General features: G+C 41.4%; 1 protein-coding gene across 1 annotated transcript in view; it reads right to left on the reverse strand.

Moving 5' to 3' along the window:
- Window positions 1–283: 283 nt before the first annotated feature.
- LOC144762092 (uncharacterized) overlaps window positions 284–25,272 on the reverse strand; it is a 74,843-nt gene continuing 49,854 nt past the window's right edge. Inside the window, exon 2 of the mRNA XM_078647220.1 lies at window positions 284–3,438. Within this exon, the coding sequence (XP_078503346.1) occupies window positions 1,453–3,024 (1,572 nt within the window). The 5' untranslated portion in view covers window positions 3,025–3,438 and the 3' untranslated portion in view covers window positions 284–1,452. The remainder of the gene's footprint in view (window positions 3,439–25,272) is intronic.

The following is a 25,272-nucleotide window of genomic DNA, read 5'->3' on the forward strand; positions in this document are numbered from 1 at the left end:
TTCACATTTTGTTCATGAATTTCATCCCCTAAATCTGTGATGAGGTGTGGATTTTTTGTTGTAGCAACTGATAACAGTTTCAAATGAAAGTCTTCACAATCAGTACATCTTACACCCAGGTGGCCTTTTTGATGCCTCATCAGAGAGTGTTTGAAGGAAATGCTCTTTCATGTTAATAATACTTAAATGGCTTCTATCCAGTGTATAATTTGTGATCAAAAATAAGATATTCCTTTGTAATGGATGTCTTGTCACCCTGAAAACAGACACAGTTTTTCTCTGGAATGCATGTTGACAAATTTGGTTCCTCCAATGAAAAAACACTTTATAACAAAAAGTGGTTTCTGCCAATATATCTATTGGATCAGCACCTGGTCACATTTATTGCTTCAGTTACTTCCCATGTCCATTTGTAATGATTGCTTTGTCATGTTTAAAATATTCCTATAGTGTTGCTCCTGTGTGGAGGACAGGTGTCCTACTAGTAATGGCTTTCTGATGTTGCATTAGCTTTGTGCTTGTAAAGGATGCCTTATTGCTTTGAGTGCAGTGATATGCATTCTCTATCATCATGACTTTCTCCTCTGTGTTAACTTCCTGTTATTGTAGTAGCAATGTGATGCCAATAAATTAATTGTTACATTCAGTACATTTATATGGTTTCTCCCCCTCTCCCCCACCCCCAGGTGGACCTTTTGATGTTGTGTTATGTCTTTCTTTTTTGACACATGCCAGGACACATTTGTTGTGATATGAGTTCTATGTTTCATGACTTTCTTCCCTGTGTGGACTTTGATGGAACATTGGCTGTGCCTTTCTAATAAATCCTTTGTTGCATTCATGTCATTTGTCTACCATGTGAACTTTATGATATAGTGTTAGTTTGTTTTGTTTTAAACAAATGCTTTGTCATAGTAAGTGCACTGAAATGGTATCTCCCATGTGTGAACTTTCTGATGGTATATTGGCTGTGCTGTATCCTTCTAATAAATGCCTTTTCACTTTCTGTACATTCATGTGATTACTTCATTAGGAACACTTTGTCTCATTCTGCACATGCATACAGATTTTTCCCAGTGTAGACTTTCTGATGTTGTTTTAACTCTCCCTTCCTTCCTTGCCACATTCAGTGTAGTCTTCAGTTTTGACTTTTGAGGTTGCGTTAGCTCTCCATTAGTTAAAAATGCTTTTCACATTCTATACATTGATATGTTTTCTCCCGAGTGTGGATTTGTTGATGCTGCATTTACTTATTCTTCCTGTAGAAGACTTTATTACATTCTGTGTATACACAGGATTTCTCTCTATGTGGATTTTCCGATGTTCCTTTAGCTCTCCATTAGTTATGTATGCTCTGTGGCATTCAATACATTGATATGGTTTCTCTACAGAGTGAACTTTCCGATGTTAAATACAATTTTATTTACAAATAAATCTCTTTTCACATTCCGTCTATTCATATGGTTTCTCCCTGTTGTGGATTTTCTGATGTTGCTTTAGATTTCCTTTTGTTATAAATGCTTTGTCACATTCTGTACATTGATATGGCTTCTCCCCAGTGTGGATTTTCTTATGTTGCTTCAGGGCATCCTTTGTTATATATGCCTTGTCACACTCTGTACATTTATATGGTCTTTCCCCAGTGTGGATTTTCTGATGTCTCTTCAGAAATCCATTTGTTATAAATGCTTTGTCGCACTCTGTACATTGATAACGGAGTTTCTCCCCTGTGTGGATTTTCTGATGACGTTTTAGATCTCTATTTATTATAAATGCCTTGTCACATTCATTACATTGATATGGTTTCTCCCCAGTGTGGACTCTCTGATGTTGCATTAGACGTGATTTTAGAATAAATGCCTTCTCACATTCAGTGCAGTTGAATGGTCTCTCTCCAGTGTGGACTTTTTGATGTCGCTTCAGAGCTCCACTTTTTATAAATGCTTTGTCACACTCACTACATTGATACGGTTTCTCCCCAGTGTGGGTTTTCTGATGTAGCTTCAGCTCTCTCTTTGCGATAAATGCCTTGCAGCATTCGGTACACTGATATGGTTTCACCCCAGTGTGGACTCTCTGATGTTGCATTAGACGTGACTTTATAAAAAATGCCTTCTCACATTCAGTGCATTTGAATGGTCTCTCTCCAGTGTGGACTTTTTGATGTCGCGTCAACTCTCCATTTGTTATAAATGCCTTTTCACATTCTCTGCATTGATATGGTTTCTCCCCTGTGTGGACGCTCCGATGTCGCAATAGGTTTCCGTTGGAAATAAATGCCTTGCCACACTGAGTGCAGTTGAATGGTCTCTCCCCAGTGTGGATTTGTTGATGCAGCTTTAGATTCCGCTTAAATCCGAATACTTTATTACATTCAGTACATTTATACGGTTTCTCCCCAGTGTGGGTTTTTTGATGTCTTATTAGGTTTGCATTGGTAATAAACGCCTTGTCACATTCTGTACAATGATATGGTCTCTCCCCAGTGTGGGTTTTCTGGTGGTGCTTCAGCTCGCTATTTGTTATAAATGTTTTGTCACATTCTGTACATTGATATGGTCTCTCTCCAGTGTGGACTTTCTGATGTTTCATTAGGTTTCCATTGGTAAAAAATGCTTTGTCACATTCTGTACATTCATAAGGTCTCTGCCCAGTGTGAATTTGTTGGTGCCACTTTAGATTTGTCTTCCATCGGAACACTTTATTACATTCTGTACATTCATACGGTTTCTCCCCAGTGTGGACTTTCCGATGACTTGTTAGGCCTCCATTGGTAATAAATGCCTTGTCACATTCTGTACATTTATATGGTTTCACCCCAGTGTGGATTTTCTGGTGAAGCTCAAGTTGTTCCTTTTTAATGAATGCCTTACAGCATTCACTACATTCATAAACTTTCTCAACAGCGTGGATCTTTTGATGGTGCTTTAGGTTCTGCTTCCTTCGAAACACTTTAGTACATTCTGTACATGTATATAGTTTCTCCTCTATGTGGACACTCTGATGCTGCATTAGGTCTTTCATTGCAAAGAACAATTTGCCAAGTCAGTCCATCAATATGGTCTTTCTCCAGCAGGAAGTTTCTGAAGTTGTGCTTGCTATTTCTCTGCCTAATAAATGTTTTGCCACATTCTAGATATTCATTTAACTTCTCTCCTGTGTGCTCTTTCTCATACCAGGTTGGCTCTTCCTTCGTAATGAGCACCCCAGACTTGCTTCAATATGTCAGTGTGTTATGTCTTCAATGTTCATCAGCTGATGCCTAAGAGCCAAGTACATACCTCATTGGGCAGTGTAGGTTTTCTGCTACAGAAAGAGCTTGGTGAGGCATTAGCCTTCAAGGGAAGAGATTTTGAGATATACTGTTTTTATATCACTTCCTACACAAGTGATGTTTAATGCCTTTACCATTTTCGTTCATCACTGCATTCATTTGACCTGTTAGATTAAGAAAAGGAAACACAGAACAAGCTTAAATGCAGAGCCCATCAGAAAAATCTATTGCCATTTAATGAGACTTTTAACTGTCCATATAGACTAGTGCTTTGGAGAAATTCTAGATTACACTTTCAATGTAAAGATACAGTAGGCAGAGCAAGGACATAGAATCCTTCCATGATTCCCTTCTATTTAGGAGTGAGGACTCAAGGAGAAACTAAGACACCAGAGAAGGTTACTGTTGGGTGCATAGCATCAAAAAAAGAAAAACATAAGGTGCAATGAGGTGGCGTCTGTTACATCATTCTGTACGTATGCCCATTTTTCTCCACAAATGTGCGCTCCTAAAGAATTACACATGCACAGTTTTCCGTTTAGTCTGGTGTTGCCCAATAACTTTTATTTTACAAAATATCAATTATGATTTACTTACTTAAAGCGGTTTCAGGGGGGTGTGGTCTGGCCACGCAGGAAGATGGCCGCCTGCTAAGAGAGCTCTGCCGAGGGATGTACCCCTGACGAGCTTTCTTCACTTACCTGCTTGTGTGGGTCATTTCTAGAACGACTGCAGCACTTGGCATGGCATGAGGATTGCTGCGGTGGTTTTCTTTTTCAACTGACGGCTTCCGTTCTTCAGATATCGCGGAAAGACTGTGAGGAGGCTGGTCACTACGACGCGCACCGCGGTGTTCGCGCACTTCTGACACCGCGCTTCTCCTCAGCGAGGGCGGCGTCCTCATTACTCCAGGGCCGCGCCTCCTCGGATTGTAGGCCGTGCCTTCCCTCAGACGATGAGGGCGCGCTTCACCGCAGACTGCTTCCCTTAATGCTCCTGCCTCTCTTTTTAAGTACACAGCGCCCTCCTCAGGATTTTGTTATAATGGTTTTCTTGAAGTTACCAGCGATTTATAATGAAAAAGGCACCATAAACAGGGAAAGGAATGGACGTCTATAGGGCTGGCACACTCGTCATTATAATGAAGTGCGCTTTCTCATAGTTACATGTGTTCTACTGTCCAAGTGCAATAGCAATGCTTGCAGGTCTTTAATGACATGACTTTTCATTTCATAATAATTGTTATCACCTGCAGAATCAGGCTGTGACTGTCCCTTAAACAGCCAACGTTGCCGGTACGGGCAGAATTACTTGCAGCAGTACCGTTCCATCTTCTTTCTTGACTGTTACCACTTAGCTTTGGCGTTTTTCTTCAGTTGTATTAAGGGACATATATGTTATTTGGGTCAGAATAACTTGACTCTACCAGCTTTATCACTGCTCCTTGTTTTCCTACTGTGATACTTTGCCAGTTCCGCTTATAACGGAGGAAGCAGGCATTTGCTGTATGCTGATCGTACGCATACAACTTCTTACCTCCCTGTTATTTGATGCACCTCTGGCCTCATCATTGCTTCATATTCCAAATATTCCAATTTTTCCTCCATTCGCTATTGCAGACCACCGCTACAACGGTACAGAGACATGTCTAACAGTAGGAATGGTAGTCGTGGGCCTAAACAACCACTTTTCAATGAAGTGGTAAAACAATCCTCTTCCTTGACAGTTAAAGGTAATGGTTCTACGTCACCTCCTTCGTCGCAAGCTGCATTACCTCAGAGTGATAAGTCTCTTTCTGACACGATGCAACGCATTTTACATGAACATTCTGGGGTCAATCGATTGTTAAAGGGCCTAGATATTGCTATGACTTCATTAACTGCAGATACTAAGTCTATCAGGGCAGAACTTACTACTTTTCACAACAGGATTGACGTCATTGACTCTAAAATAATGTACATAGAGGGTCGACTGGATTCTGTTCAGGGTTCAGATCAAGACCTACTCTTCCTCCACAGTAAGATCATCGATTTGTAAGATCACAGTCGTAGAGACAATATCCGTTTTTTTGGTTTCCCAGAAACTATTGAAAAGCAAGACATGTCCTTTCTTTGTGATGCCCTCCCCACTCTGACCAGGAATTTCTTTCACTCCTCCTCTTGAGCTCCAACGCGCTCATAGACTGGTCCACCACGTCCTGGATCTTCTACAAGACCTAGACCAATCATTGCCTGTTTCGTTCGGCATGAGCAAACTAGACAGATTCTATCAATGGCCCGTACACGTGGCTCTTTTCTGTTTCAGGGTCTTACCATTCACATGGCTGCAGACTTCTCTAAAGAAACGAATGACCAGAGGAATGCATCTCTTTCCATGCGACCCCAGTTACGTCAAATGGACATCAAATATCGATTATTTGAACCTGCACGTTTTTGTATTACTAGGAATGGAGAGTCCAAAGACTTTTACAACCCTGTACTTCTACAGCAGTTTCTGGATAGTATCAGGTCCGATGATATGGAAACTCAGTCTCCTTCCAATGCCCAATCTTCTCAATCCAAGCCCTCATCTACGAATCCATCAACGTCCCATTTATATACATCTCCTGACTCTAGACAAGGTGGCAGAGATCTTACTCGCCTGCCTCGCTCTCAGGATTACAAGTATTCGGCTCTACGCTCTGTCTCTTCTCACACTAACACGCAGCAAAGAGACAAGTCTAGATCGCCTCTTAAGACGCCATCTGATGCTGACTGAATTCTTTTAATGCTTTAATGCTTCATTACTTTTCTCCTTATATAAGCTTATAGTAGAGTTTACTGTCCACAATGCTTTTGTTGCTCGCTTAATACATTGAGATTTTATTGCATGGTATAATAAGGTTTATTTTTCATTAATGTTCTATATAGTGTTCTATGCCCTGTTGCTCTTCTATATATTTACTGCTACTATGTGATTTTCAGTTTTGTGGTTATTTCATCATTTTCAGGCTTTGCTTATTATACGTTATAAGGCCATTATCCATTTCACAGGAGACCTTTATTTTTCCCATGTTCATTCCCCTCGCTACAGTGTTGTTATTGTTATTGCGCTTATTGCTAAATGTTTCATTTTTTACTTTCTCCGGTTTTATATGATGTCACTTTGTTTCATTGTTTTCTATGTTTAAATTGTCTTTGATCATTTTCTTTTGTTTCTCTTCTGTTGTATGACTTTGTAGTTTTCCCTCCTTTTCTTCTACCTATTATCTCTTTCCCTCCTTTTCTATGACATTGTTGGTCTGTTCCCTTTCCGTGTTTTATTCCTTTCATTAACTATGTCTTCTCTTCTTCTCATCCTATTATTCTCGCCCAGGTTTTATATTAACGTTGTTTTCTTTTTTGTAGTATGATCACTTTTGTTCTCTGTTTTCGTATTGTGGCTTATACCTTCTTGATCTTTTATATTTTTGCGTTAGCCATTTGGCCTCCTTAGAGTCTTTACCTGATCGCAGGTTTCCTTCACAGCTGTTATCTTATACATGGCAATCCTTTTCCGATGCATTCCTTTCCCTATGACGCTATGCTTGTTGTTAAATTTGACATTATTTATTTCCTCCAACCCGCTTTGAACGGTTTCATATATATTTTTTCTAATAAGTTCTGCTGTTCTTTATGCTTCTATTCATATGCATTTTCATTCCTCCTTATCATGGTACCGGACCTCTTTCTTCATCTTATTTAACTTTCATATTTCTTTTACTTCACTTCTCACACTTCTTATATTTCTTATTTCACTTTCCTTGTTTTCATTTCTTTCTCCTCATATTCTTCTCTTATTATATGATTCTCTTAGCATGTTCTAATAATTTTTATACAATATTGACTATGTTCCATGAAAGTATTGTATGTTTTCCAACTTTAGTTGTTGCAAATATATTCTAAATGCATCTCATAATATTTCGTATTAACAGTTACTCCCCCAGACCCCTATTCTTCTTTGCTTGAAAGGGGTCTGACCTCCCTTGGCGTTGCTGTAGGTGCACCCAGACCCGTAGTTAACAGTTTAGGTTTCTTTTTCTTTCTTTCTCTTTTTCTCTCCTCTCTAGCTTTAATACTTTTCTTTCTATTTCTATTTGCTTTGTCTGTTCCAGTTTTCACTCTGCCTTTTTAATTCTTTTTTCCTTTCCTTTTCTTTTTCTTTTTCTCTTCTCCTTTCCCCTCTCATCCAGAGTAACAACTTTCTTCTACTCCTTTTCTTTCTTTATTTTCTTTTCTTCTTTTCCTTATTATCTTCTTGTTCAATCCTATTGTCATGTCTTCTATTCATCCACTGTCTGTGATTTCCTGGAATGTTCATGGGCTCACCCACTATATCAAGCGCAAGAAAGTTCTTTCTTACTTGCATTCTAAACATGTAGATATCGCCTTACTACAGGAAACCCATTTGGACGATGTTGAATCTAGTAAGCTTAGCAGGGATTGGGTTGGTAAAGTCATTCATAGCAGTGTTTCGAAGCCTGATCCCACCAATCCTAACCCTGTTCGTAAGTGTGGGGTGGCCATCCTGTTTCGGAAATCACTTCCGTTTACAATTATTAAGACATGGACTGATCCAGATGGTCGATATGTATTTGTCAAATTGAAAATTGGGAACTCTTTTATTTGTCTTGGTTCTGTTTACGCTCCACTGGGTCCCAAAAAACAATTCTTCCTTCGTCTTAATCGTCTTCTTACGGAAATAAATGCTTCTCAATTTCTCATTGGTGGTGATTGGAATTTGGCACCGGATCCTGCTCTTGACAGAACAGGTTGCATTGACACTATCAACGCTTCGGACAGAGCCATCTTCTGTGACATTCTTGCTGACACTGGTCTTGTTGACCACTGGAGACTAAGTCACCCGCAGGATAAAGAATACACGTTTTTTTCTTCTACTCACGGTACGTTTTCGCGCCTTGACTACTTTCTTCTTTCGCAACATTCAGTCCGATTGGTTACTGATTCCAAGATTTTAGAAGCAGCTATATCTGATCACTCCCCTGTTCTTGTGTCTCTAGATTTGGGTCTTATGAGTCCGGGGCGCAAATCGTGGCGTTTGAATATCAACAAATATAAAACGCCAGCGGGTAAACTTCTTTTGCAGTCCCACTTACGTGATTATCTTCTCAATAATGAAGATTCGGTTTCCTCTAAAAGAAATGGTCTGGGCAGCTGCTAAGGCAACCATCAGAGGTCAACTTATGCGGGACGCTGCTCTTTATAATAAAAAGAACGCTGCCAAGCAAATTGATCTGGAAAAGGATATTCGCCGACTCTCTCAATTATATATTTCAAAACCAACTCTCCAAAACCGAAAGTTATTGGAACAGGCGCGCATGTCCCTCAATACTCTTTTCACTTCTAAGGCGGAATATGCCTTACAAAAGATGAAAGGTCGTCACTATGAACAAGGGGAGAAAGCTGGTCGGTTATTGGCTGCGCAGCTGCGTCAAAGAGAGGCCGCTATGGCGATTCCAGCAATCAAATCAAGTGGTGGTGATATCGTTACTCGACCACAAGAGATAGTTGAGGAGTTTGCCTCATTTTATAGATCTCTCTACTCCCCAAACACTCAGGTAGACACGCTAGCGATGTCTAAATTTCTAGATGAAGTACATCTTCCGTGACTCTCCGATGAGGGTAGGGCTCTACTTGAGGGAACTATTACGAAGGAGGAAATTTCCTCAGCTGTATCTGCCTTACCGTATCATAAAGCTCCGGGAGATGATGGTTTTCCTCCTGAGTTTTTTAAATGGACTGGTCAGAGTATGATTGATACTCTTCATGCTGCCTTTGGGGAAGCCGAGGAGGAGTCTTCTCTTGGTTCTATCTTTAACAAAGCCATCATAGCGGTCTTGCCAAAACCTGGCAAGGATCCTCTATTGTGTGGTAGTTATCATCCTATATCTCTTTTAAATTCTGATGTTAAGATTATTGCTAGCATTCTCGCGTCACAACTCCGCAAGGTTTTACCTTCTTTAATCCATAACTCCCAAGTAGGTTTTGTTCCTGGTCGTTCCTCTCGAAACCACTTACGTACTCTCTCCCATGCCCTATGGTCAGCTAAGCATCTTGCCGATGATGCCCTACTTCTTTCTTTGGATGCTGAAAAAGCATTTGACCGCATCAAATGGGAATACCTTTTTACCATAATGCAAAGATTTGGATTAGGAGATCAGTTCATAGCTAAAGTACGACTACTTTATGATAGCCCATCTGCTCAAGTTAACTGTGGAGGTTTTCTCTCTACCCCATTTCCTATCCGGAGGGGTACCCGTCAAGGTTGTCCACTCTCCCCTCTTCTTTTCCTTTTGGCTATGGAGCCTCTGGCTGCTGCAATTCGTCAATCGGTTGCTGTGGTGGGCGTTCCTCTTCCAATTGGTCACTCAAAAATTTATTTATATGCGGATGATATTCTTCTCACAATCACTGATCTTCCACGCTCTCTCCCTGCTCTCCTCCGTGTCATTGATGATTTTTCTTCTTTCTCTGGCTATAAGATAAACTGGGATAAGAGCGAAGCCTTACCTATGTCCATTGGTACTACAAAGGATGCAATCTCTGGTTTTCTATTTCATTGGCAACCTTCTCGGCTTAAATACTTAAGGATACTCCTCAACAGGGTATTGGATAACGTTGTCACGGGCAATTTAACTCCTTTAATTGCGCAAATGCAAAGAGATTTCGATAAATGGAAGGCCCTGGGTTTATCCCTTTGGGGACAGGTTCAGGCGATTAAGATGGTCATCCTACCACGTTTTCTTTATGTTCTGGGTATGCTCCCTTTGACTATTCCTTTGGCTACTCTTTGGTCCATTGATTAAAAAATAAAAACATTTTTTATATGGAATACAGCTAAACCGCGTCTCACCATAGCCAAATTAAAATCCCACCAATTGCAGGGAGGTTTGGGTCTCCCCTCTATCGAGCACTATTCCCTTGCCCTTCATCTTTCCCATCTTTCTTTCTTTTTACCTAAGTCTAAAGACATCCCTCAATGGGTTCCACTTGAACGCCATTTATTGGCTTCTGGCCCGGGTTTGTCCCTTCTTTATGGCAAGGGTTCCAGTTCTCTTGACCCCAAAAATCCTATATTATCTGCTATGTATAATTCTTGGCAAAGAAGTCATCGTATCCTTAAATCTAACTCGCGGCTTCATTTTAATGCTCCTATATGGTCTAACTCGGCTATTCGGATTCGAGGTCGCACTGTGTCCTGGCCTCTGTGGCAGGAAGCAGGTATTCATTCCATGGAACAACTGTTCCATGGTGACAATTTTAAATCCTTTCCCCAATTCAGTGAGGAATTCCATCTACCACCCACACAATCCTGTAAATATTCCCATCTTCAACAAGCTATCACAAAACATCTAGGTTCCCCACCCGAGCTGTGGTCCGCTTCTCCTATTTTATCCTATCTGAATTTATGGGGAACTTTTAAGGGTGTCACTTCTGGTCTTTATAAGACTTTCTTACATCCTCTATTTTTCGCAACCCCTTTCAAAAGCTCTTCAATTGAAATGGCAATCATGCCTATCTGTGATATGCTCAGATACTCAGTGGTATCTCATTTTGGAAGGATTACATAAGGGTGTTCGAGAAGCTCACCTTAAATTCTGTATTTTTAAAATTCTCCATGAATGGCACTGGTCCCCGGTCAAATTACATCATGCTAAGTTACTTTCGCATTCTTTGTGTTGGAGATGTTCTGCTTCCGGTTGTGATATAACGCATATTATCTATGAGTGCCCTCGTACTAGATCATTTTGGCTTTTTGTACGAAAGACTTTGGCTCATTCTATGTCATTGCCTTTGCCCTTTATCTCGGCAAATATAATCTTACATGACTTTCGTGGCCTTCCAAAGTTTACTAAACCACAGACTCGTCTCCTACATACTGCCCCAGCCAGGGCAAAAATGTGTATATTGCGTCATTGGAAGTCTTCATTATCTTCTTCTCAGGAGGAGTGGTTGGTGGCAATGGTACAAACAGCTTCTTACGAACGTATAATTTATAATTTGCAGGATCAAGCTTCCATTTTTCTCCAAGTTTGGTCCCCATTCCTAGAAACCACAGTGGATAATGACTCTGTCTCTACTCCTTCTTCTTCTACGGCTACTTTTCCTTCTTAATTCCACCTTCTTCGTACCATGCTCACTCTCTTTTATTCCTCTCTCCTACGCTTATTCTCATTTTTCTTACTTCCATTTCACTTCACAATTAGTTTTTGTTACTCAGGGGCTTCTTTTCTCTCTCTCTTTCTCCTAAAATTTCTTTTTCTTTAGTTTCTTTTTCTTTTCTCTCTTTTCTTTTTATCCTTATTTTTGCCCTATGAATTCTAGAGGATTTGGTGTTTTATGCCTACTTTGTTATATTTTATGACTCATTTCCTCATTTATGCTGTTTCACTTTAACCTCTGCATATGTATCTGCATTTGTGCTTTATCTAAAATGTTCTTAATAAAAATGTCAACACAAATAAAGCGGTTTCAGCTCTCCATCCACTGGTCTGTTGTTGTGCCATTCACATTTTGCCTCCGCCCACCACACAATACAGCATGGAGCAGTGGCCTGCCTACTTCAGCCACTTTATTAGTTCCTGCCGGCTGCAAATGATGTTGTAAATTCCTTCTGGAGCTGCCTTTGTTTACCTGTTTGCTGCTATATCAGAGTATACCAATTGGTGTCCATTTTAATCTATTCTTTATAACGTAATTCAGTTTTTAGAATGTACACAATGAGATGCCTTTATAACTGCACTCCTATATGTATTTTAATTGAGGACTTCCGCTATGCTTGCAAAATGTAAATGTAAATGTAAATGTACAGGAATTTATATAGCGCAAATCACCAAGCGGTTTCTAAGCGCTTGCTTAGGGAACCCGTCCTGGTATTCCCCTGTGAGATAACCCCGGAAGGGTATCCGCAAGGTGAAAGCCAGGCATCCCGCCGCGAGGGGCCGTTGTGGAGATTAAGCAAGCTATTGCCCAGAGTCACAGAGTGTAAACCCGTGAATTGAGTAGGCACCGGAGCGAGAATTGTCGAGTCCATGGACATTTTAGGACTCAAGACCCCGCAGAGCCGGGAATTGAACCCTGGTCCCGGGCTGACCTCTGCTTCCAGGTCTGCCTCCTCTAACCAGTGAGCCACACTTCTCCAACTTAGTAGGTCTTTAAGGTCTTTCTAGTTTGCTTTCAGTGCTCTTGTTTGCTGTGCTTATACGGGTATTTTATTATTACATTACTAATTGTATCTGTGCTGTGCTGTCGGTCTTTGCAATCCTAACTATCAACCTCAGTGCGCCGCTCAACCCGTCTGTCTACCTATCCTTCTATGTATGTATCTACCTATCTATCAACCTATCTATCTACTGTACCTCTATCTATGCAACGTTTATCTTTGCAACAGTATCAATCTTTTTTAATTCCATCTATATTTGCAAATCTATCATTCTATCTATCAATGTATCTATCTTTTCAAGTTTATCTATCTATATCTATCTGTAGGGTTCGATCACTGACTAAATATCGAAGGTCAAAATATCGACCTACAAAAATATTGCAGCAAAAATATTGAGGACAAGAATATCGACATCCTATCTACATTAAAGTAAGTACAAAAATATTGGACAAAAATATTGATGTCAAAAATATCGTTATTAAAAATATCGTTTTTTATTTAAGTTAAAAAAATAATCTAAAACAAGGTAAATAATAAATATAATTAAAACAAACAAAAATATTTTTAAATGCTTAAGAATTATTAGTAATATATATAATTTTAAAATACATTAAACATATACATATAATATATATCTACTTACTTATTAATGTTTTAAGATTTATTTTAATCACTTATAAATGTTTATTTTTTTATAAATTATAAATACATCTATACACATAAAACAATAATATAAATAACAACTACAAATGTATATATAACAAATGTAAACAATAAAAAAATGTTAATCTTTTTTAAATTAATTATACAGTACATTAGCTAAAATAATACAAAAAATTTTAGATAGCGGAAGAAATAAAATTAATATTCCAAACCCAGTGACTGCAACAGTAGAAAAAGTGTTGGATAATGTAGGGGTAAAAATTACTATTCCCACTCCAGTGAGTGCAACAGTAGGGAAAGTGTTGGATAGCTTAGGGGTAAAAACTACTATTCCAACTCCAGTGAGTGCAACAGTAGGTAAAGTGTTGGATAGCGGAGGGATAAAAATTACTATTCCCATTCCCATGAGTGTAACAGTAGGGAAAATGTTGGATAGCGGAGGGGTAAAAATTATTATTTCCACTCCAGTTAGTGCAACAGTAGGGAAATTATTGGATAGCGTAGGGGTAAAAATTACTATTCCCACTACAGTGAGTGCAACAGTAGGGAAAGTGTTGGATAGCGGAGGGGTGAAAATTACTATTCCCACTCCAGTGAGCGCAACTGTAAGGAAAGTGTTGGATAGCGGAGGGGTCAAAATTACTATTCCCACTCCAGTGAGTGCAACAGTAGGGAAAGTGTTGGATAGCGGCGGGGTCAAAATTACTATTCCCACTCCAGTGAGTGCAACAGTAGGGAAAGTGTTGGATAGCGGAGGGGTAAAAATTACTATTCCCACTCCAGTGAGTTCAACAGTAGGGAAAGTGTTGGATAGCGTAAGGGTATAAATTACTATTCCCACTCCAGTGAGTGCAACAGTAGGGAAAGTGTTGGATAGCGTAGGGATAAAAATTACTATTCACACTCAGGTGAGTGCAACAGTATTCAAAGTGTTGGATAGCATAGGGGTAAAAATTACTATTCCCACTCCAGTGAGTGCAACAGTAGGGAAAGTGTTGGATAGTGGAGGGGTAACAATTACTATTCTCACTCCAGTGAGTGCAACAGTAGAGAAAGTGTTGGATAGCGTAGGGGTAAAAATTACTATCCCCACTCCAGTGAGCGCAACAGTAGGGAAAGTGTTGGATAGCGTAGGGGTTAAATTAACATACTGATAAATATATATATTTTTGTAATAAATAACATATTTATAAATATTTAACAAAATAATTATTAAAAAATACCTATAAAATGTAATTAATATTTACTTAAATAACATATAGGGCCAGATGTAGGTCACCAATTACCGGTCGGTAACGGCCGATTTCGGCCGTTACCGACCGGTATTTGGGATTTGGCATGTAGGGGGCATTTTATTTACAGAATCGGTATATTTACCGATTCGGTAAATTTACAGAATCGGTAAAATACCGAATCGGTATTTACTGATTCGTAATTGACATTGATGCCTATGGGCCTCAAGGCCCATAGGAATCAATGGCAATTACCGAATCGGTAAATACCAATTCGGTAATTACCGACTCCTACCGATTCGGTAAAAACTACCGATTTTTTATCTACATCTCATTTACCGAATCTAGAATACCGAATCGGTAAAATTCGGTATTTTAGAGTCGGTAAATGAGGATTACCTACATCGGGCCCTAAATTACTTCCCACCCTATTCCCTTATAAACACACAATGTGCTACACATACATTTAATTATCATTTTTTCAATTTAAAAAAATTAATTAATAATTACTTAACAATAAATTATTTACAATAACAATAAACACATATTAGCTAATTAATTATATTTAAATTACTTCCCATCCTATTTCCCTATAAACCCACAACAGCTTAAAAATAAAATAATTAATTTACTTACCAATTAATCAATTAATTAACATTCACTACCAAATAACAATTAATTTACAATAAATTAATTAACAATAACAATAAATAAAACATATTAATGCATTATTAATAATTAATATAATTATAAATTAACCAATTAATAAAAATAAATTACCAATAAATAATTAATTTACAATACATTAATTGCCAATAACAATAAACAAACATATTAACTGATTAATTATATTTAAAATACTTCCCACCCTAGTCCCCTATAAACCCACAACCCACAACACATTAAAAATAACATAATTAATGGAATTACCAATTAATCAATTAATTCAAATTAATTACCAATTAGTAATTAATGTACAATAAATTAATTAAAAATAACAATAGATAACAATGAATAATACATTATTCATAAGTAATATAATTATAAATTAACCAATTAATAAAAGTAATTAACAATTAATAATTAATTAACAATAAATTATTTAACAACAAATATAAAGAAACTCATTAACTAATTAATTATATTTATTTAACTTCCCACCCTATTACCCTATAAACCAACAACCCACTCTGATACTAAAACGCAAAATTTACTTTCATTTTTTTTTACTATTTTCTAAACGTTTAATACATATATATAAAAATTATGTAAAAACTTTAAAAAAAATGTTAAACATACATATAAAATACATACTAAAATACATAACACTAAAAAAAATATAAATATTATTTACAACTATATTTTTGCAAACAATATTATTAACTTCGATAATACATACTTCGATATTAAAAAAATCGATATTACTTACCTTAAAGTCGACATTCTGGTCAATGATATTTTTGACTTCGAAATTCTGTCCCTACAATATTTAGAACTCGATATTAGTGTAGGTCGATATTTAAACTACAACATTTTGACTGAGCCCCCTGCAGGGTTATCTTTATCAATCTGTCTGAGAGTTTTTTCTTAAGTGCAGTGTTTAATAAGAGTGTCCTATAAGCTTCTGAAGGTGGAATGACGCTCGGTCTGTTTGTGGTAGTCACAGCGGAGTATATGGGACCATCAGAGGTGCCCATGAATTCTGTGTAGCACATAAGCATGGGCTGAAAATTCGTTCCGCTCGCGGAATTTGCGAATTTTCTGCGATTTTGCGATCCGCGAATCTCGCGAAATCGCGGTAAAATCCGCGAATCAGAGGGGACGAATTTTCAGCCAAGCACTTACAGGGTTACAGCAGCAGGTGCAAAAGTTGAAGCTAATTTTTTGTAACCTTTTACAAAAGGGTTACAAAGAAATTAACTTCAACTTGGGCACCTGCTGCTGTAAGCCTGTAAGTGCTTCCTGGCGCTTCGTTGCCTATTTGTAACTATTCTCTGACCCTGCTCTGACCCTTGAAGCAGGGTCAGAGAATAGTTACAAGTAGGCAATGAGGCGCCTGTCACGAAAATTAAAACTCAACAGGAAGCACTGACAGATATAAAAACAAGCATTTGCAATGCAATAGGTCTCGCATTAGGAAAGTTTGAGCTATTGGTCTTGTAAATGACCATTTTTTTTATTTATTTGTTGGTTTTGAAAGTAGCTAAATTAATAGCTTTGTCATTTACAATGCCAATAGTTATAACTTTCGGAAATGTGACACTTATAGCATTTGTAATGCAACATGTTTTGTATTTACGTGACTTAGCTGTATTGATATTACAAATTACAATGGCTTTTAATTTTTTAAAATAATTAATACTTAAATAAAAGTGATTTTAATTTATAAGGGCAATAGCTTAAACTTTTGTAAATAACTTTTGTGAAGATTATGTTCAGTGTATTTTATTGTGACGAAAATCCAAGAACAGAAGTGAAATATTAACATCTTTTTGTGACATTTGTAATAAAGTTTGAAACATTGAGAGAACATATTTGAACCAGTTGTTGTTGAATGGTTGTGCAGATTGATGCTGGGGTGGCGCTGAGTGGTGCTGTGGTGGTGCTGAGTGATACTGGGATGGTGCTGAGTGTTGCTGGGGTGGTGCTGAGTGGTGCTGTGGTGGTGCTGAGTGATGCTGTGGTGGTGCTGAGTGATGCTGTGGTGGTGCTGAGTGGTGCTGGGGTGGTGCTGAGTGATAATGTGGTGGTGCTGAGTGATGCTGTGGTGGTGCTGAGTGATGCTGTGGTGTCGCTGAGTGATGCTGTGGTGGCGCTGAGTGGTGCTGTGGTGGTGTTGAGTGATAATGTGGTGGTGCTGAGTGATAATGTGGTGGTGCTGAGTGATGCTTGGGTCGCGCTGAGTGATGATGTGGTGATGCAGAGGGCAGAAAGGCACAAAAAGCAGTCTAACACAGGACAGAAGGGCAGAAAAACAAGGGAAAAACGAGTCTAACAGAGGGTAGAAGGGCAAAAAAACAAGGGAAAAACGAGTCTAACAGAGGGCAGAAGGGCACAAAAAACGAGTCTAACAGGGGGCAGAATGAATCCTGCCCTGCGTGTTTGTCCATGAAGATGCCACCTTTTTGTGCAATACCTCTACTCAACTGGAGTACTTTCTACTGTCTAATCAGTAAGTGCTCCCTCGTTGGCTAAATGGATAGGGGCAGATTTACAATAACTGGTGCATCCCCAGGGATGCGCCAGTTAATGTGCGCCGCAGCTCCGCCACCCATGGTGCGCCGCATTTAGAATGCGGCGCACCATGTGGCAAAAACGGCACAGATGCGTCACGCATCTGTGCCGTAAAAGCAGCGCATTGCTGGAGCTGTGTCGCGCTTGCGATGCAGCTCCAGCAATGCTCTGGGGGCCCTATCTCCACAATGCTGCATCAAGCCTTGCGCCTGCTTCAAGCAGGCGCAGGGTTTTGACGCAGCATTGGCCTAAAAGTGACTGAGTGAATTCTTGTAGATTTCACTCAGCCACTTTTAGGAAGCGTTCCTGCACAGGAAGGCCCTCCCCTGCTCCGGAACGCCTCCTGATGGTGCAGGGCTTTACAACGCGACGCATCTCTCAGATGCGTCACGTTGTTAATACCCAGCACCATGGCGCATCTTTTGTGCTGCCGCTGCGTCACAAAAGGTCTCGGTAGAGGGTGGCAGTGGTGAGCCAGAGGGTGGCCGTGATGAACCAGGGGGTGACAGCGATGAACCAGAGGGTGGCAGGGGTGTTAAACCAGAGGGTGACAGTGCTGAACCAGAGGGTGGCAGTGTTGAACCAGAGGGTGGCAGTGTTGAACCAGAGGGTGGCAGGGGTGAACCAGAGGGTGGCAGTGATGAACCAGATGGTGGCAGGGGTTAACCGAACCAGAGGTTGGCAGTGGTGAACCAGAGGGTGGCATGGGTGAACCAGAGGGTGGCAGTGGCGAACCAGAGGGTGTCAGTGCTGAACCAGAGGGTGACAGTGGATAACCAGAGGGTGACAGTGGATAACCAGAGGGTGGCAGTGGTGAACTAGAGGTGCTGTGATGAACCAGAGGGTGGCAGTCGTGAACCAGAGGGTGGCAGTGGTGAACCAGAGGGTGACAGTGCTGTACCAGAGGGTGGCAGGGGTGAACCAGAGGGTGCTGTGATGAACCAGAGGGTGGCAGTGGTGAACTAGAGGATGGCAGGGGTAAACCAGATGGTGGCAGTGGTGAACCAGAGGGTGGCAGTGCTGAACCAGAGGGTGACAGTGGTGAACCAGAGGGTGACAGTGCTGTACCAGAGGGAGGCAGGGGTGAACCAGAGGTGCTGTGATGAACCAGAGGGTGGCAGTCGTGAACCAGAGGGTGGCAGTGGTGAACCAGAGGGTGGCAGTGGTGAACCAGAGGGTGACAGTGCTGTACCAGAGGGTGGCAGGGGTGAACCAGAGGGTGCTGTGATGAACCAGAGGGTGGCAGTGGTGAACCAGAGGGTGGCAGGGGTGAACCAGAGGGTGGCAGTGGTGAACCAGAGGGTGGCAGTGCTGAACCAGAGGGTGACAGTGGTTAACCAGAGGGTGGCAGTGGTGAACCAGAGGTGCTGTGATGAACGAGAGGATGGCAGTCGTGAACCAGAGGGTGGCAGTGGTGAACCAGAGGGTGACATTGCTGAAGCAGAGGGTGGCAGGGGTGAACCAGAGAGTGGCAGTGCTGAACCAGAGGGTGGCAGTGGTGAACCAGAGGGTGGCAGGGGTGAACCAGAGGGTGGCAGTGGTGAACCAGAGGGTGGCAGTGATGAACCAGAGGGTGGCAGTGGTAAACCAGACGGTGCTGTTCCCATACACGACTGCATGGGTAACTTTGCCATGCAAGCGGCCTGCGAACATGCAAAAAGCCCCGCGAACACGCAAAAAACCCAGCGAACATGCATAAAACCCCGCGAACACGCAAAAAAACAAAAATCCGCAAATTCGCACGAATTCGCAGATTTTGCGGATTGCGAATTCGATTTCGCACAAATTCGCGGAACGCGAATTCGCACATTTTGCCCATATTTAGTAGCACATATCTTGCTTCCATACCTGTCTCATGTCCCCATGGTTGGCACCCAGGGGGTCTATTCACTGCCTGTCACTTACATTCAGTCACTACATCGCTGTTCCCATTACCTGCAGCAAGTGTCTGAAAATAAATGCCTCTTTTTGTAAGTTCACCCCCACATTTTTGGACTGATGCTGCTAGTTTTTTTAATCTGAGAGTGGACTGAGGCCTGCTAACTAGACAGCAGTGCCTGTTTTCTCCCCCCTATACAAACTGCATGTCAAATTGTAAACTCCCAATTGGCAAGGACTAACATACTTATAAATCCCTAATATATGGTAACAAGGGCATGTAAGGCAGGGTGTCCACTGTGACTGACAAGGTACAAAATGGCTCCCAGCCTGCCAGGACAGCGCTTTCCCTGCGAGTTCAACTTTGCCATTCACACCAATTCCAAAGCCAGCCTATCTCTTAACACTATATACGTCTCGCCTAAGGAGGGCCTATAGAGCCCTAAGAGAGGGAGCTGTATTTCTTTTAAGTAAGATATATTTTTTTATATTTTAACAGTAACACTTCAAAATTGTTGTTTTGCTGTAGATAAAGTTAATTGCCCCATTGGCTAATACAGGGCTATCAGTTGGCCCGCCAACCCGTCTAACTCCTGCATGAGACTACTTAACTGGATCATGTAAGTTAATAAATTAATATTTGCATTAAAACAAACTCTTCTAATGCTTTATGTTCCCATGCTGCAGAAAATGCTTAAAGTATCGAAGGTTAAAGGGCAGGCCATTATCAGACTTCACAATGGCTGGAATGCCCCATGTCGCAAATATGTTATCTAGTCTCTCAATAACTTGTTCATGTGTTGTGGATGAAAGATCTTCTATGAGTGGGAAGTGAGAGTATTCATCTACAATTACTAGGAAATGATGTCTGCTATCGAGTGGAACAAAGAAATCGATGGCTATTCTATCTCAGTTCTCTTTGTGGCAACAATAGCAAGATATCCTTCACAAGCCACTTCAATCATTTTTTGTTTCCGACTCTAGGAAATTAGGATTCTCAACCCTCGCAATACGACTCCTTCTTGAGTTATGGATAGTGCATCTTTGGCATGTTTGCATTTTTGATATTCACCATCGTTTGTGAGAGGTCAAGTATGTTTGTTCCATGACTGATATGTAATTATGGTCTGAGCCAACAAAATGGCAGCTAATATGTTCAGTTCGACAATAAATTTGATGCAGGCTTCAGCCATCTTGGATGGAGTACCTTGACCTCGTAAATGTCAGGAACTAGCAAGGCGCCTACCTAAAATGTTAAACTACATCTCCCAGAAGTCCTGGTAGTGGGAGTGGCGCTATAAAAGGAGGGGCGGGACCACCTGACATTGCTCGTGAATTTGTACTGTTGGTGTTAATGGAGAATCGGAGTCCTTTGGTTTGAGCAGCACTTCATGTTCTTGTTCCTGATATATCACAGAGCTGCATCTATGCTGTAATACTGAGGCGAGAGAGAGAGAGCTTGCGTCTTTGTTTACTTTAACTAACCGCAGTCAAGACAGCGGCTGGCGTCACTGTTACAAGCAGAGAGAGCGGAGCTAAGATGCATCCATAGAGAGGATTGTTTACAGAGAACTCTGAGCTGACAAACTCTACCGGCGAGGAAACGGAGACAGTGAGTAGAAGCGGAGTTGTGTTTCTAACATTTCCCGACAGTCAAAGACAGCGCGTGGTGTTAACGCGTGTCTTGCGAATTGCATTGTAAATGTTGTAGATTCTTTTTTGGGACAGAGCCATTGGTTTTATTGAACTTGCACGGCTGTGCAGTTTTACCTGGATTGAGGACAGCGGTAGAGCGGAGCGTAGTGGGAGGTCATTCCTACACGCTACCGTTCAGAAGAAGGTCACTAGTGTCCTGTTCTTTTCAGTGTCAAAGCGGAAGGTAGTGGGGCCCTACACCTTGCCGTATTTGGAGAGGAAAATAGAATTGGAATTTTGTGGAAACAAATTAAGAGAGCGGAGGACAGTGGTTGGATGCTACGTCTTACCGTTTCTACTTTGGAGATATTTCTGTGTGTATTTAAAACAAAGAACTTTTTGGCTTCACACTTCTTCTTGATTTACACTTGGGGAATGCAGTGTGTTATGGAAGCAGCATAAGGATACCAACATAAACAAGGAGGGGTATGTTCCACTAAGATTCCAACAAATACCAGGTGGAGTTCTTTTCTGTTGTCAGAGTATAACCTGTTTTTTTGTGTTCTTTAGGACTTAGATGTACTGATACCCGTGAAAAATATAAAAGGGAAAGGAGGAGAATACCTCACTCACAAAGGTGAACATGGTTGTCCTTTTAGCGAGAATGCAATGAGAGTAGGTTGAGTAGTGAATAACGTTAACCTGTGTGTTTCCTTTTCTTGTCTTTCAGCTGTCCCTTCCCTGCAGTCCCCTTCCGTCCCCTCCTTGTTCTATTTTTTTCCCTCGCCCTATCCCTCGAACACACTGTGCTTTTACGTCAGTGTGTTGGTGTGGTCGGGAGGTGGAGCCCTATGTGCTACAATCGGATCCTGCAGCGTGGAGCCTGACAGAATCACGAGCCCACGAATTGCATTCTGCCTGGTCCGGTTGTTGTACATATGGCCACTTTGGAGGATGTGTTGAGGGCTCTGGTCCTGGTTCAACAGGAGCTGGCATCATCCAAGGCAGAGGCTACTGCACTTTAGGATAGGGTAGAGCAGTTATCCAAGAATCCTTTTTCTGCTAGTCCCTCTCAAATACAAGTTACAGTTCCTCCCCCTATTCCGTTGGCTACCCCAGAAAGGTATGCAGGTGATCCGCGTAAAACACAGGTGTTTTTGACTCAGGTGATGCTCCATTTCTCTTGTAAACCGGCTTCCTTCCCCACTAATCACTCAAGGGTTGCCTTTGCTATTTCGTATTTGGTGGGGGATGCCGCTAACTGGGCAGTACCTCTGATAAAGAGAGACAATGCTATCTTGTCTAATTGGACAGCATTCAAGAACGAATTTGAGAAGGTTTTTGACAGGAGGGCCACAAACTTCAGTGCCGATAAAGAGTTGTTGACTTTGCGTCAGGGCAGAAGTGATTTAATAACGTACCTAACAACTTTTAATCGATTAGTGGCTGAAACTGAATGGCCAGAGGGAAAGAGGATGTCTCTGTTTTATCAGGGATTAAGGGATGAACTAAAAGATGGGGTGGCGCATATAGACCCCCAACCCACTACGTGTGTAGACATGGTGAATCTGGTTTTAAGGCTGGATGGTAGACTGACTGAGCGGAGTGGAGATAGGAGAAAATGGGACAGGGGCTATAACCGTATAGCGAGTTCCCCTTCTAGAGCTATAGACGCAGAGGAGGATGGGTCAGAACCTATGGAAATAGGAGCTATTAGACCCCCTCTGTCTAATGATGAGAAAGAAAGCAGAAGAGTACAAGGCCTTTGTATGTACTGTGGCAAAAAAGGGCATTACGTACGTGAATGCCCTTCCAAGCCCAAGACTCCCTCTAGTTGGAACAAGAATAAGAGATTAGCTGTTTCCACTATTGGAAGGGAGACAGACAACTTGTTAGTGCCTTCACCCCGAGAGATAGAGACAACTGATTGGAAACTCACTTCCCTATCTTCACCTGGGATAGGAGTGAATGAGTCACACCTGGTTCTTACCATGTCCTTAGAGTGTGAGCAGAAAATCCATCAAGTAAGGGTTATGTTGGACACAGGAGCTACAGGTAATTTTATTGATAATGGGTTAGTGTCTCGCTTGGCTATACCCAGAGTACCTAGAGACAAACCAGCGGAGGTTTTGGCAGTAGATGGACAGCCCATAAAATCAGGTCTAATAGTTGAGAAAACGTCTGAGGTGGTGTTATCAATAGAAGTGTCGGAAGGGAGACATGTGGAAAAGATAGAGTTAAACATTATAGAAGCTCCTCAATATGAGATCATATTGGGGATGCGGTGGTTTACGTACCACAACCCTTCTATTGACTGGAAAACCCGAACAGTGCATTTTTTGTCGGGGTATTGTCAGGAACATCTGGTGTCTTATGCATCCTCACCTGTAGCGGTGGTCGCATGTCAGTTCATGGTGGCCACATTGGCAGAGAAAGAGGTGGTCACCTTCCGCTCTGGGTCGGGAAACCGAAAGACAGACGCATTACCCCGACAGTCGCTGCCATTCAAGGAGGGAGTGGAAGATAAACAGGCTGTTATTCCTACAGGGAAGGTTATTTGCGTGGTGAGGGCGGAGAGGTCCTGCAAGAATGCGTGGCATAGTTCCACTGGAATGCTCCCCTTCCTAGCTAATACTGGAATTGACGCAATCACATTGCCGGTTGATATTCCTGCCGATCTCCACTATCAGCCCTCTGTTAAGGGAAAGGTCTTAATGCTGAGGAGGGTACACAAGGGGGTGCAGGTGTGTTTGAACAAGGTCATGGAGGTGTACAAGAAAGGGGAGGTTTGTTCTGATGTGCATGCTCCTGGGGCGGTGCAGACTTTTCACCGAAGGTTTCCTGCTAAGCCTGGTCCTAGGAGGCGCTAGGGACGGGGACATACTGTCAGGAACTAGCAAGGCGCCTACCTAAAATGTTAAACTACATCTCCCAGAAGTCCTGGTAGTGGTAGTGGCGCTATAAAAGGAAGGGCGGGACCACCTGACATTGCTCGTGATTTTGTACTGTTGGTGTTAATGGAGAATCGGAGTCCTTTGGTTTGAGCAGCACTTCATGTTCTTGTTCCTGATATATCACAGAGCTGCATCTATGCTGTAATACTGAGGCGAGAGAGAGAGAGCTCGCGTCTTTGTTTACTTTAACTAACCGCAGTCAAGACAGCGGCTGGCGTCACTGTTACAAGCAGAGAGAGCGGAGCTAAGACGCATCCATAGAGAGGATTGTTTACAGAGAACTCTGAGCTGACAAACTCTACCGGCGAGGAAACGGAGACAGTGAGTAGAAGCGGAGTTGTGTTTCTAACATTTCCCGACAGTCAAAGACAGCGCGTGGTGTTAACGCGTGTCTTGCGAATTGCATTGTAAATGTTATAGATTCTTTTTTGGGACAGAGCCATTGGTTTTATTGAACTTGCACGGCTGTGCAGTTTTACCTGGATTGAGGACAGCGGTAGAGCGGAGCGTAGTGGGAGGTCATTCCTACACGCTACCGTTCAGAAGAAGATCATTAGTGTCCTGTTCTTTTCAGTGTCAAAGCGGAAGGTAGTGGGGCCCTACACCTTGCCGTATTTGGAGAGGAAAATAGAATTGGAATTTTGTGGAAACAAATTAAGAGAGCGGAGGACAGTGGTTGGATGCTACGTCTTACCGTTTCTACTTTGGAGATATTTCTGTGTGTATTTAAAACAAAGAACTTTTTTGCTTCACACTTCTTCTTGATTTACACTTGGGGAATGCAGTGTGTTATGGAAGCAGCATAAGGATACCAACATAAACAAGGAGGGGTATGTTCTACTAAGATTCCAACAAATACCAGGTGGAGTTCTGTTCTGTTGTCAGAGTATAACCTGTTTTTTTTGTGTTCTTTAGGACTTAGATGTACTGATACCCGTGAAAAATATAAAAGGGAAAGGAGGAGAATACCTCACTCACAAAGGTGAACATGGTTGTCCTTTTAGCGAGAATGCAATGAGAGTAGGTTGAGTAGTGAATAACGTTAACCTGTGTGTTTCCTTTTCTTGTCTTTCAGCTGTCCCTTCCCTGCAGTCCCCTTCCGTCCCCTCCTTGTTCTATTTTTTTCCCTCGCCCTATCCCTCGAACACACTGTGCTTTTACGTCAGTGTGTTGGTGTGGTCGGGAGGTGGAGCCCTATGTG

Source organism: Lissotriton helveticus, chromosome 6 (assembly GCF_964261635.1).
Source record: "Lissotriton helveticus chromosome 6, aLisHel1.1, whole genome shotgun sequence".
In the NCBI taxonomy this organism is placed as follows: Eukaryota; Metazoa; Chordata; class Amphibia; order Caudata; family Salamandridae; genus Lissotriton; species Lissotriton helveticus.